This window comes from Amphiura filiformis, chromosome 8, assembly GCF_039555335.1.
Source record: "Amphiura filiformis chromosome 8, Afil_fr2py, whole genome shotgun sequence".
NCBI classification, from domain to species: Eukaryota; Metazoa; Echinodermata; class Ophiuroidea; order Amphilepidida; family Amphiuridae; genus Amphiura; species Amphiura filiformis.
In genome coordinates, this window is record NC_092635.1 from 50,050,822 (window position 1) to 50,066,074 (window position 15,253).

At 36.3% G+C, this 15,253-nt stretch overlaps 2 protein-coding genes across 2 annotated transcripts in view; both read right to left on the reverse strand.

Annotated features, from left to right (window-relative positions):
* Nucleotides 1–1,433: 1,433 nt before the first annotated feature.
* LOC140158293 (uncharacterized) lies at nucleotides 1,434–9,958 on the reverse strand. The gene is made up of 4 exons (XM_072181399.1): nucleotides 9,890–9,958; nucleotides 9,163–9,234; nucleotides 7,215–7,329; nucleotides 1,434–2,303 (listed from the first exon to the last, which is right to left on the reverse strand). Exons 1-4 carry the CDS (start codon nucleotides 9,934–9,936, stop codon nucleotides 1,758–1,760), a joined length of 780 nt encoding a protein of 259 aa, XP_072037500.1. The 5' UTR covers nucleotides 9,937–9,958; the 3' UTR covers nucleotides 1,434–1,757.
* Nucleotides 9,959–10,011: 53 nt separating this feature from the next.
* The window catches only part of LOC140158384 (protocadherin Fat 4-like), a 53,513-nt gene continuing 48,271 nt past the window's right edge, over nucleotides 10,012–15,253 (reverse strand). The window contains exon 54 of the mRNA XM_072181477.1: nucleotides 10,012–10,195. Coding sequence (XP_072037578.1) covers nucleotides 10,012–10,195 — 184 coding nt within the window. The remainder of the gene's footprint in view (nucleotides 10,196–15,253) is intronic.

Here is a 15,253-nt window from a genome sequence, read left to right on the forward strand (position 1 = left end):
TATATTTCACCATTCTTTATCACCGTGTAACAACAATGCGACCGGGTCGTCTGCTAGCTTCAAGTGAAGTAAACCATGCAGACGTGAGCTGTTCAGTGGTGGTGATCAACCGTGAAACATGATTGAATCCATTTCAATAATGACAAAAAATTATACTGTTGTCGATAAAGAAATATTATTATAGACTTCGGACATTTTTGTACAAGTTTTATAACAATATTTTATTTGTTTGCTTGTACATTTGTACTTTTTAAATTAAGAAATAAAAAGGGTGCAGCATTATCCTTTACGCAAATAATGTGTCCTCGGCAGTAAAAGCGTAAATAATGGGTGAGGCGCAGCCGAACCCATTATTTAAACGTTTTTACTGCCGAGGACACATTATTTGCGTGTAAAGGATAATGCTGCACCCTTTATTTCTATTCTATTACCAGAAAATAGTGCAATTTAAAGAGAATCTTCAAGGTGGAGCGCGTACGCGTAAGTGACAGCGCGTATCGCGGAAATATTGCATGCGTAACCAAGCGTAATGCCGTGCGTAGAATGTGTTACGGCGCTTGACCCATTAATAATGGGCTCTCACGTGACGCGTTTCAACAAATCACAGTGCGCGATTTTGAATAATGGGTCGTGGAGGTAATAGAATATTGTATAATGGGATATTTTCGCTGGATTACTTTTTTGCAATTTTATCAATTCTGGACAGTTTAGTGGGTGTTTAATTTGTGTTACATTAAGTGCTATGTGTAATAAATATTTTCGCAGGGTTAAAGATTTGCGTCTGCCTGTTTGCTCGTGAATCAAGCAAAAATTAAACCCCTCACAACAAATTCCCCACTTTACAGTACTTACAGTGCTCTATATTAAAATATTTCTTCCAACTTCACATATAAAATGTGAGCAATTCTCACTATGTTACACTGATGTGGTTGGTGAAAAAACAACATATTAGTAGGCTTTGTTATATTTTTTACAGGTTAACAATACTTAATTGTTTGCCTACAAGAAAATAATAAAGTACATAGAATTTGTACTTTTTAAATATTTATCTGCTCTATATTAAAAATATTTTTTCCAACCTGACATATAAAATGATTTCAGATATTCTCTATTCTCTATACACACATATCCCAGCTTTAAATTTCACTACACTACATTATAAGGCCAAAAAAAAAAGGTTTGTCTCAAAGCTTCCACACGCGTTTGTAAAATCGCACGATTTAACAAAAAAGAAATGCGGAATTTGTTTTTATTTCAATTTTTTTTTTTTTTTAGTGTTTTTTCCAGAAAAAAAATCGGCAAAAATCAGACTTTTTTTTTTTTTTTTAAATCGCATTTAGCATTTGTTTTAAATTTCTCGTGAGCTTTGAGACAAACCTTTTTTTTTTTTTGGCCTAACCAAAAGATATATAAGCAATATCTTATATAGTGCAGCAATGCTCTGTGTGCTAGCCATAGGTTTCAACATAAAAAGTTTTGAGATATTTTTCTCAAAATATCAAGAGCTATCTCAAGAACATCTGAACCAATACTAGGCTTGTTTGTACTAATTTTAATGCATTTTTCATGCTGATTCCAAATATGATCATGAAAATGTACATTTCTGAAATTGTTTTGAATTTTAAAAAATGAAACTGGTCGTCTGCAGTTGACACCTGTGTGGAGAGTTAACCACTCTTTGCACAAACATTCTTATCCCAATATTGCCACATTATTTTGAAAGTCTATAAGAGCCTTTCATTTGAGGTTATTAAGTATTACAGTTCTGTTGATGGTAGGACCACTCCAATAGTATCTCCTTCTTTGTTTTTGAACACCACCGGTTTGGTCACCTCAGGTGGTTTCGGGAATTCCTCATCTTGTACTTTAAGCTCATCACCTGTAGGGGTAGGGAATGGAGGAGGAGGCGGTGTTGGCACTCGTGGATGCGGGGGTGGTGTTGGTGGTGGAATGATTAGATTATCATCTGTAGATTCAGATTCAGGCTCAAAGAATGTGATCAATCCTTTCACAGGATTAGAAGACAACATATGTCCGCCATCTATCTCCTCATAACCTTTGACCTCAGTGTCATCTTTGATCTCTTCACTTTGTCCACTGAATGAAGTCTCATCACTTGATTCTCTGTCATTTGTCTCTGCATCTTCTTCGGATTCCCATTGACCCAATGTGACGAATGGCATGTCATTTTCATTGCCAACAAGGATGTGGACCTCAGTGGGCGACTTTGGTGGTATTAAAGCGATCTCATCCAATTCTTTGTCAAAGTCATCTGTTTCATTGAACATCTCCATTGTTAGTTCCTTTATAGTGAGAAACAAAGAAAAAATACATTATCTATATATGTTGTATGGGAAAATACATAAAACAAGTGATATTGCTCATAAGGATGCTGAACGAGAACCCTTAGCATTTTGGGGGGTCAACCTTTTAGTTTTTCAAAGTAATATAGTTCGCTAATGAAAGCTTTTTCCAACTTTCTAAAGCACATCATACAGGGCTTTACATACCTCGTCTAAAGATTCCCGCCATCTGATTGGTTAAAAGAGTGGGCATAGTTTTGACTATCACCTCATCTATAATATAATATTATAGACCCATACAATGTGCTTTATAGAGTTGGGAAAAATCTTTCATTTGTGAATAGTTTGAAAAGCTAAAAAGTTGACCCCAAAAAAGCTCATGAGCCACGTTCAGGCCTGTCAAAATTGAAAATGTTACACTTAAAGGGTGGGGTATGAACATTTGGACAGTATTTATTGTGGGACATTAAAGCATTTCAGACATATCGAATTGCATTCTGAATACGAAGAATGTCCTTCTGATATCAAATAATTTTGATTTTTTGAAATTTGCAATGTAATATACATTTTATGGCAAATGATTATTTTTGATATTTAACAGTACTCGAAGTAAACTTTATACATCAGATGATTTATACACATCCAGTTTCTCATTCACGGTTTACCACCGCGGCAGATTACCTTCGCGGCTACACCTGGTGTAGCCCTGAAGCTACACCTTAATAGAGCTACTCTGAAGCTACTTGAGTAGCTACACCTTAGCAAACCCATAGTGGATACACCATATCAGAGCTACTTCGCTGTTACTCCATCCATTGTCTGTCTAGAAGCCAACTCCGATGCTACACTAGTGCCAACTTCTGGATACGCCATATCGGAGCTACTCTAAAAGGTACTCTTAAGAAGCTACTCTGAAGTACATCTGATAGCGGTCAGCCACGAGCCAACCCTGGAGTAACACCGAAGTCAGCTCCGTGTACAACCACAGCCACAAGCGGGTCATTGACCGGCAGCGGTAAACAACTCGCCAAGCGCGTAATCGGTCGGCGTACTAGTGCGCGTGCCTAGCTATTTTTAGCAAAGTTTAACGTTTGTTGTTTTGATTAATTGATTGACCACGTTTGCATAGGGCGTCATGACGGAGCAAGAATCACTTGCCGATGTCACGGAGATATTTTGTTTCTCTTTAGTGGTTGTTTCGTTTGTAGAAACTTGTTCTTTTGTTTAACGACAGTAGACCTACCAGTACGACTTCTTCTCAATTTGTTTTTAAAATCATTTTCAATCATTATTTAATTTTGTGTTTCTTGTTATGTTTTTAGTTTTGCTAACTTGAGATGCTTGTGCGACGTTGTTTTCCTGTGTGCATACTGCGCTTCGCAGTTCCACTTTTCCATGTTGTTTGTTTATTTACCGTAGGCCCTACCTGGGTTTATTATTACAGTTAAAATTTACTCATAATTTATACTTCTTCAATTTCTTGTTTTCCTAACATTTTGCACCGCATTACTTTACTGTTGCAAGGCGTGGGCCTAGGCCTATAATACACCTTCTTGCAATACAGTTTGGTTTTGATTCGTTTGGCTAGGCCTTAGGCCTACTAGTCTTTCATCTTTCATTGATGTTATTCATTCACAGTTTTCATATTTTTTTACTTGGTTGTTATTCTTCTTTTAATCTGACTTACCTGTTTGATATGTGTTTTTTCGTTTGTTTGAGTAGGCCATATTTTGTTTGTTTTTTAAACATTTTTTCTTTGCTTATTATACTTGAATGATTGGTCACTTATTTATTAAAAAGTAAATATTTAAATAAGTTACTAAACAATTAAAAAGTAAATAAGTAAAAATATAATACGTAAATAAATAATAAATATAAAACTAATAATAAATTTAATAAAAGCGTAAAAAATAAATGAATAAAAGTGGGGTCCTAAAATAAATATTAGCTATAAAATGACCAATCATTCAAGTATAATATGCAAAGAAAAATGCTTAAAAACATACAAATGCAGGCCTACTCAAACAAATGAAAAAACATGTAAGCAAACAGGTAATCAAATAAAAAAGCTAAAGAACAACCAAGTTAATGATAATTATTAGCATTCTATTATTGATTATTTTACATAGGCCTAGGCCTACAGTACTATTCATTTTGTTTTATTTAGGCCTAATACACATGTTTACTTATTTACTTTCTTGTGTAGTTTTTACTTGTTAATTTAATTAGGCCTACATATTATTTTATTTACTTGTTTATTCATTTATAAATTTATTTAGTCAGTTATTTACTTCATTAATTTTACTCGCTTATTTCTGAACTTGTTTATGTATTTTGTAGGCCTATTTACTTGTTTACTATTTTCTATTATTAATTTATTATACTATTAACATATATTTGAAAAATAATAATAAAAGAAAGAAAGAAAGAACAAAATCCCTAATATATCCTAATAAAAGCATACAATAAAGCTAAATTGAGATAATAGCATTAAATCTGGCAACAGATCATCACACATTTTTTTAGTCTGTCTCTACGGGAGGTACACCGTGGAAAACCGGATAGGAGTAGTCCACGGATTTTTGACTCAGCGTTACGGTACACCGCTACAGAGTAGCCCTGGGGGTAATCCGGAGTAGCTCCAGAGTACATCCAGTGAGAAATTGGATGCTTAAAGTGTATGTAGGTTGGATGAAAAGCTGACGATCAATTGAAAATTTTGACCTTTCGTATTGAAGATATGGATTTTTTTCCCCAAAACACCAAAAAAAAATTAGGTCTTTTTGGGGAAAAATCCATATCTTCAATATGAAAAGTAAAAATTTTCAATTGATCGTTGGCTTTTCCTCCCAGCTACATACACTTTAAGAATATGTCATTAGATTTATAAAATTTACTTTGAGCACTGTTATATATCAAAAATGTGAATAATGTCAGCTTCTAATAATTTGTCATAAAATTTGTATTATATCGTGAATTTAAAAAATGAAAACTATTTGATATCAGAAAGACATTCATCGTACTTAGAATGCAATTTGATATGCCCGATGTGCTCTCATGTCCAACAGAAAATACTGTCGAAACGCTCAAAACGCTCATTCCAGATCCCTTAAGACACAATTTCATGCCTGATTTTAACACCAGGATTTTTTTTTTCAAAAGGTACATTCAAGCATTATGGTCTTATTTGACATTACTGCAAAAATACAATTATAGTTTTATATTTGACTGAGAAAATGAATTTTTAAAGTAAAAAGGTGTGCCTCACAATAATTGTACTGATTTCAACACGTTTTGATTAATTTCCAGCACAGCTATGTATAACAATAGAGGGTGTTCTTGGAATTTACATTTATTATTTGTAAACCTGCAAGAAGCCGCAAATTACCATGCCAAATATCACATAAATCAGTGCGAAAGCCTTATAATAGGCAACTTACTTGGAAATCGAAAAAAATCATGTTTATTTTGAAACAGTTTTAAAAGGTTCTTGACATAATGAAGAAATATTAGATAAAACAAAGCAAGATTTGCTCAGAAATACTCTTTGAACCATCTGGACTGGTTTTCAGCAGCACTGCATGGTATGCCACTTGAACCAATTCGGCCTATCTAGTAAGACCTGTGATCATATATGGTCTTGTGTCACAACCTGGGGTACCTTTGTGTTACATAGTAAAAAAATGAAATAGTTCAAACATTTTACCTACACGTCTCATTTGAAGTGGTTCATCTTCCTGAGCATTTTGACACCTTTTTTTATTGAAATCGGTTAAAAAAATGAGAGAGTGCGGGCAAAAACAATCACAAAGTAGGTGGGACTTAACCCCACCTCTTTTTTCTACATTTACAATCATTCTGAGCAAGTATTATTCTTTTAAATGACCTTCTGTATTTATTTACTTGGTTTAGATGTCTGGGAGTTCATTTAGACATTTTTTTACTGGATTCAAATTTTTAATGGGGGTTTTAGATCATATTTACGATACAAATCCCTCCCCCTAATCCTCAGCCACCCTTGGCATATTTCATGCCAAACGTCATAAGAAAATAATTAAAAATTATTTTAAAACAGGTTAAAAACATGAGTAATATAGAATAAATTAGCCTCAATTTAAGACCTAATTGAATCTTCTAAGTAAAGGAATACTCAAGAGACAGTGTTTTGAAATCCAAGCTGCACATCAAAATGTAACAAAGCCACCTTTTTAAGTACCCCAGTATATGACGCAGGATCATATACTGTCTCTCATCTCAAGTTGAGAGTGTGTTGTCAGTGTGTTTTCCCAGTTGCATCACCAGCATGTGGACAAGACGCCTTCTTCATGGGACAATATGCCTTTTGCCCTGTGTATACGCCTCATGGGAATAGGTTAGCGCACACAATTTTTTAATTGAAATGATCAAACATACCATAAAATATTATAATTATGAGCCTTTTTTTAAAGCCTATACTAAATGCTTAAACTTTTACCAAAACTTTGTGACTACAATTGTAAGAAAACATGCAAAATTACATGTTTTGGCCCATTTTCCCATAAATAATTGCAAATATATTAAAATTTGCCTGTTAGAACTAACAAAAGGATTTCGATATGTTTCATTTGGCAAAACAAGATAGTATTTTTTGAATTCCAAAAGATTAGTGCTGTATTTTTCTGGAATCAGGAGTAGCTAGCACATGTTTTTTAACCCCATGAGAACTACCTGCCGATTGGCCAAAACAAAGTTTTCAATATCAATTGGCCAATCAGCAACATTGTTAGAATAATTTCACCACACAAAAAAATTGGGGTGAATTATTTGCAAAGCTCCATTCTGATTGGTGATTAAAGTGAAAATATCATGTAATTGACCAATCAGAGGCAATGTTAGATCGGCAGGTAGTGCTCAGTGGGTTAAAATACCAACCTGTGATTCTGTTTCCCATAACATGATTTTAGCTTTCTCAACACTTCCTGTAGAATGTACACTCAATCTAGGCTGCAAGATTGAAGCTGGTCTGGACGCCAACCACACATCCGCTCTGGAAAGGAAAAGAAACCAAGAAAAAAAAAATCAAAAATCAGATATTCTGTAAAAAATATTTTGCCTAACTGCCGCATCAAATTATCAACATGTACGAATACAGCAATTAAAGCACAATAATTTTGGAGCCTCATGGCGTCATGCCATGTGCTTCAGCAACCAAATATGTGGGTCGTAAACATGAAAAGAGAACACCTGGGGCCGGAGTCTTGGGCACTAAAAATTGAAAGAAACAAGGCAGTGAAAATGCCACTCCCTATCAGACATTCTGCTTTGGCAAAAACAATTTGGGGGTCAACATTTTCACAAATTCTATATGCCAGCTGAAAATATGAAGGGTCTGTGTGTTCATGATACCCACAGACCCGAGTTGGCACTTGGCAGTCCTGTATCAAGAGCTTAAAGACCCATTCAGTGATCCTAGCGAAAGTGTAAAAAAATTAAACTTGTTTATAAATTACTTAAAAGTGAAGGATAAGTCATTCAAATTGTCATTTGGTATTTTTTTTAATGAAAAATTTGGCAAAAACAAAGAAAACAGCAGTATTGACAAAGTTGAAGTCCCATTCAAATGCATGTAGCTAATTTATATACTGTCAGTATAAATTACAAATTTGTGTAAAATGCCTTATTTTATCCGAAATATACAGCTTTTGGCTGAATTTTGATGATTTTTACGATCATCCGGATGAGCAAATCACTGAATGGGGCCTTTAACAAAGCGAATGAAGTGCCCAAAGAATTCAGGGATGGGATTCTTTCACTAATTTGAGGAATTCCTCCTAACTTTTTTCTTCCCTGTACAAATGTATAGGAAATTCATTAATTTTTTGCCTTATTTATTAATCCTCCATCTCATGTCAATGAGATGAATATCTTCCTGCAGGTATCCAGGAGCTAGCGTTTGTAACCGCATTCAAACTGTGGAGGTGCATATCTTGTTTTACCACATACCAACTGTGGAGCCTGCTTGCAACCGTGGAGCTCCACAGTTGCAATGGGGCCTTTGAGCCATAGAAGGGGTTGATTTTTGATTTGATGGCCTCCACAGTAGGGTGGTTGCTTTCAGATTTGTATGAAAAAATCTCCCCAATTTGAATGTGGGTGCGTAAATCCCTCCAGTTGGAATACACACAAACCTCCACACTTGGCAGCATTTACAAGAGTGTGTGGTCGTGCACACAATTGAATACATGAATTCAAAACCCACCCAAGTCCATGGGAAGTGATTTTGAGAAAAAAAGCCTGTGTATCATTTTAATTCCTTCAGTTAGATTTACCTGGTCAATATGGTAAGTTTTACGTGCAAATGAGTGGGTTAAACTGTATTATGTATGATGATTAGCATTTCAGGGCCTTCGTGGGGTTCATTTTAAATGCTGGACTTGGTTTTTTGAATCATATACAAAGACAACAATGTTGGAATGAGATTACCACTGGTAAGATAATACAAAATAAAGCACACAGGTATGTATAATGTTGATAAGCATTCTGCCATGTAATATAAACCACACACTTTCCTTGATTAAACCCATTTTTTCCAAAAGTCACTCTCCAGCAATGAATGTGTTACAAGTGGACTTTTATACTGGATTTCAATCAATGTGTTACAAGACTCAAATCATGGACTTGGGTGGTTCTTTCATACAAGCTATTTTTCACATGCTCAATAGACACAGAGGATGAATTTGAGTTGTTCTTTTGTATATGACATGCCTATGTATAGCAACAATTTCCCATGCTTAACTCAATTTGGCCCAAGTATGGACTTGGGTGGGTTTTGTATTCATATATTCAATTAAATAAATATGGTTTAGGCCTATATACTTACGTTGATTCTGCTTCGTAAGCTAGATTCACTTTTCCTGTCTGCAGTGCCAGTCTTGCTTTATCAGCTTGCATTCTGAAAAGTCAATTTACCATATGACAACGTTAATCTCAATTTATAGAAAGTGTAGAAAATGCAGAGACAATAGAGGCCGTCAGCGTGACGTCATATGACGCCATCTTGTGGGTACACGCTGCGATATTCGTTCGATCTCCATGCGTGATGCATGATAACAGCTGCGTGGCAAGCTGCGCCCTGCGCGTAGTGTCCGACGCATGAACACACATATCATTTGTACCCACAAGATGGCGAAAGGCCGACAGCCTTTATTGCCAAATATCACATTTGAAATCAATTCAATCCACACACCCCCTATGGAAGACACACCCCCTAATCTCCCACGCAGGGGGTGTAAATTTCAAATGGGGTTACCTGAATGGGCGATTCCAGTTGAAATCTACACCCACTGTGTGGAAGATTACGGTCATGTCTTCCATGATAGGTGTATGGATATCAATTGTAATAACCCATTTATAGCATGAAATGTGAAGGTTAAAAATTTGAGAGAATGGAAAAAGAAGTTTGTCAAAAGTATGTTGGGATACTTTGAGTAGGAAATGCAAACAAGCTCCCCCTCCCATTCCCTGTCCAATCAATGAGACTTACCTATCCCATGATAAGAAGAGTGCAAACGAGCTCCCCCTCCCATTCCCTGTCCAATGAGACTTACCTATCCCATGATAAGAAGAGTGCAAACATACAAAGGAGACCAGACATAGCAATAAGTCCAGCCACAGCGAGTAGGGAATGCAAACGAGCTCCCCCTCCCATTCCCTGTCCAATCAATGAGACTTACCTATCCCATGATAAGAAGAGTGCAAACATACAAAGGAGACCAGACATGGCAATAAGTCCAGCCACAGCGAGTAGGGCAAAGCCTGCATAAGAGACTTCTGTATAATAGATGTTACTGGGTCGTCTGATATTTAGGTAGTCTGGTATACACAATATCCAGCCAGGAGTTGCATCTAAGGCACTGTATGATAAAGAAAAAAACATCTGATGATAATAAGGAGCAAATAATGTGCAATATCTTCATTAGGCCAACAAGACAAGTTTTATTGCAGAAGGCAATGCACATACCAGGGGGGCACTCACATGCAGGCGGCGAGTGGCATGATAGAGCCGGCAACTTGTCAAACCGCCCGGCCGTATGGCATTTTCCATATACTCGGTTAGTTTTGTGGGGTTCATTATCGAACCCCAACGGTTTTAGCTTGTATTATATATTATTTATTAACATAGGCCTATTTGTTTGTGATATTTCAAGTGTTTTAAAATTTCAAAATAATCCCATTCAATTACATGGTTGACGATGGAAATTTACTGAATTTAGAGAATGCACGGCGCATACCACCTGCTCACATGTAAAGGTGGTACGGCTATGTGGGGTGGTCAAAGGTCCATTTTGCAGGCTCTCCTTGGAAAATGTTGAATTTTTTAGCTCCACAACCTATAATATGGCCCCAAAATGTTTCAATTTCAGTTCATCAAGCCTCTATTTTCCCTGCAAATCAGTTCTTAGTTTCCGAAGTTCGGCACTCTGCAGCGCACACCCCTACCAAACTGTTAGTGGAGTGCTCCCAAATGTGCGCATAGCTTTTAAAAATCATGGGTACAACCTCCTAACATATATGCATAATTTCGTGACTCCTTACATGGAGGTAGCACCAAATCATGGATTTTGTGCAGTACTTGAGTCATGTCCTTTTTTTACCTTATATGGTTTTTTATGTTATCAGCATAATTAGGGAAGCCTGCAGGATAGAAGCATTTTCTGATGTGGGGTGCTGGAAATTATGGACCTTTCTCAGAAAAAAAAAACTTGGCTCATTAAATGTGAAGCCCTTGTGAATTCCACATGATCCCTTAAATTAACTGGAAATGGTTTCAAGGTCTAAAAAGAGCAAGTCATCAACTAAGTGTTATTCCTCTACCATTGTTCCATACTTTATATCATCATCAGTTTATTTAAGCAATTAATTATGTGCAAAGAAAACTCTCTATTGTGGGAACAATTTGACGGTCACAACCCCCCATACCATACACAGGGGTGTAGTCAAATCATCAAAAGCTGGGAGAAAAATTGTTGTGTTACCGAGAAAACTGGTGGGGAGGGGTACTGACATATAAAAGGAAAACAGGGGTGTGCCGCTCTTGAGGGTTGCTTTTTTGGGCCCCAGATTTGAAAAAAAGGTCAAAAACTGTCAAATCAGCCATTTTTTATGTATAGAAAGGTTCAATCACCACTAATTATCTATTACACGGGTTTCAATGGGAAAATTGCTAATTTCGGTGGAATTTTGTCATAGTCAGAACTCTCACAGGAGTATTTCGTGATCCTAGCATCCTCTTTTTATGACATTTTTCAGTAGATATCCACGAAAAAAACTTATTCCCAAAATCTCAGTTGAATCTGGTTTTGCGTTTGCTAGCTATGCATGATTATGTGTATTACACTGCTCCATAGACAATGTGTTGTAATTTCAAATTTCACGATATCTTTGCTAAACGAATTAATCTGCAAGAAATGTTTTGTACATAAACATTATGTAGCCAGAGGTTTCCAGTGATATAAAAATCTCAACTTTTTTTGAGAAAAGTGGGGGGATGATGCTGTGGATCATGAAATGCCCTTTTAAATGCCACTAATATCAGGTAAAACTATATGATTTAGATGCCAAATGATCAAAAACTTAACATAGGTTGACCTGGTACTTTTCTTGTTTTAACACACTGAACCGTAAACACCTTAAAATGGCAGTGCACCCTCGAAGCTGAAAGTTATATGGTAGGGCGAATATTAACTAAGTAAAAACCGGTGCCGTGCGTATGAATTTTGGTAATATTACAACAAAAATGTCATACCATGAGAGAAAATAGACCATTTTGAAGCATCAAACCCTAAAATGTACTTTTGTGGCTATATAACTTGGTCAATTTCAGCAATTTTAATGCAGTCTTTTCAGATGCCATGCAAACAAATAGTTACTCATCATATTTCCATGCATCGCCCAGGCCTATTAGTGGTGTATAACCTTTGCATGGGTCCTAATTTGATAAAAACTGTCAATCAGCCACTTTTTTTGGCAAAGAAAATCACTAAACATGGATGGGGGTTTCAGAGTTCAAGTGGCACACGCCTGTCCAAATGTAATTCGAGTACCCCCCTCCCCGGGGCCAGATAGGCTAATTATGCAGATTTTATATGAGATTGGTGCCTCCTCTCTGTCAATGGTATCAATTATATTTTGACCACTTCAACTCTAGATGACTGCTCACCAGGGTCTTAGCTAGAAATTGAGGGTGGCCCGTCAATTGAATAATTTTGCCCATTCCATTGCCCGCTATGGAAGACATGACCTTAATCTCCCAAACAAGGGGGGGGGGGTGTAGATTTAAAATGGAATCACCCATTTAGGCAACTCCACTTAAATTCACATCCCATATGTAGAATAAAGTCATGTTTCCATTGTGGGGATGCATGTATTTCAACTAGAATAGCCCATTGACCTTATATTTCAGCCATAGAAACCTGGGCTCTGAATTTTACTATAAAAATTCACTGTATTCCAATTTGTATAGCTTGCGAGCCACTCAATTATTCTATACTGGTTTACAATTTAAGAAATATTTATAAACTTATATTAACCCTAACCGCCTAAGGGCTTTTTGGCGACGGGAAGGGAAAGAAGGAAGGAATAAAGAGAGAAAAGAAGGAAAGAAGTTGTTTGCTCTGGGTGGGATTCGAACCCGAGACCCCTCGCATGCCAGGCACTGGGTTGGCGACACTTTGCCACGGGTCTCGGGCTTCGCTGGCCAGCGAAACCGTGCCATTATATCACTTAGGGTGATTGCGACATCACACCACGTGGGATGCATGCACGAACAGCGCATATATCAAGTAGTATTTTGTAGTATACCGTCCTGTTAGGGTTAAGGAAGGGTAATGCAGTACCCAAATAATATAATAAACGTAAATTATGGGTGAGCTGCATTCATTTCTATTCAATTACCACAAAATAGTGCAATTTAGAAACTATCAATTTTTTATTTATTTCAAAACACTGCTGTATTGTCAATATTGAATAAAATTGGACAAAAGGGGTATCAAAATGCGCAAAAATAAATCATCCTTCTTTTTATGTTGAAATATTGTGAAAACAATAATTAGTTCTGAATCTATAGGCATATTTATAACAGCTGAGTTACTTTTTGTGCAGACTTTATATCTAATTTGATTGACACAGTCGTGTACAGCATCTGGTAAACTCTAGTTTGAAACCACATTTGCTGCCAACAGCTTTAACTTGACAATAATAATAATAATAATAATAATCTATAATAAATTACTGAGTTTGGCGACTTGGTAAGGCTAAAAACTTCTACGTTTTACATTATTTCGGAAAACGGATTTTTGCGTTGCGTAGAGTAAAGTTGTCCGCACCCCAATAAAAACGTCCAATTTTGTTTTTGTTGACGTTAAGGGTGTCAAATTATCTTAATTAGTTTCAAAGCCACTACCAGAGCACCTGCATGCTAAATAATGTTGACATAGCCTGAATTAGACCTTCTATCCTGTCATCGGTGTGAGGATATTATGCCTGTAGTCTCAACTAATGACACAGTAGAAGTATGCCTGTAGTCTCAACTATTACATGACACAGTAGAAACTCAATTAACATATATTGTTTATTCAACTAATTTATCAACATTAGCATGTATTCTGTGTTTTTATGGAGAACCTATAGTCAACAGTAGAGTGTTTGTTTATTGAATTAGTTTGTAAGTGAAACTTTTGAAGGACAAATTAATCAGGGTTGTAACTTTATATGAAATAGAGTGTAAGGAAATGTGAATAAAATTGTTTCAGCTGCACAGTGTCAGTGGTGTAGCCAGGACTTTTCAGAGAGAGAGAGAGAGGGGGGGCAGCAAGGCAAATTTCATGGGGGGGGTTGATTGTCACAAATGGGCTAAAGAGTACGACAAATTTATCCAAAATGGGCTAACAAATAAAAAGTACAACAAAGAAATCTAAAATATCAGATCAGCCAGCAGGCCACAGGGGGTCATGTGAATAAAACTGTGTTCATCTGCTCAGTGGTGTAGCCAGGACTTTTGCAGGAGGCGGGGGCAGCAAGGTACATTTCAAGGTGGGGGACAAACTTGGATGAAAATGATAAAAAATTAGCTAAAAGGTACAACAAATTTGTCCAAAATGGGCTAAAAAGTACTGTAGAAACAAATGCATAAAAATCTTAAATATCAGAGCGGCCAGCATCCCACAGGGGCAAGACTTCTCACGGTGGATATGATATGGTGGCAAGAAGACTTGCTTCGATCAATGATCTAATTTCAAGCCATTGATTTACATGGAAAAGATACTAAATATTAATATACTTCTAAGTTCTAAATGATAATCTCCTCTCATACCATTAATCACATTAAATAAAACATTTACATGTACACAAAATATACATAATTTACCAACCGCGAAAGACCCTGATCGCGAAAGACGGGTGACCGCTAGTAATAATAATAATGGAGGGTTCTAAGTAGGCGCACAATCTTCAAAAGAACTCAAGGCACACAACAATAAAGACAAACAAATCAGATCTGTGAATCTGGAAAAGCATTAAGAAAAAGATTAGTTTTAAGTTGCTTTTTGAACTGAGTAAGCATCATGCCCAAGTATACAGCAATAAAAGCAATGTAACATTGTAACAATACATGCATTTCAAATTAACAATTGAATAAACCGGGCACTTAGGGTAGTCGATAGCTGCGGAAAAGCGAGCTTGGCCATGCCTTGAATTCCAACAGCATGATCGTTTTAATCAAATCATTTGCAACTTTTGAAAATGCACCAAATTTTTTTCAGATTTATGACAGGTTATGAAAGTAAGTGGGGAGTTTCTTTTTGTGTGGTGTTTAGAATATAGGCTATAATATGGTTTATACCTTTCTATACAATACAATACACAAATTTATTTATTGATAATAAAAATGCAATTTCTATCAAGCATAGACTATG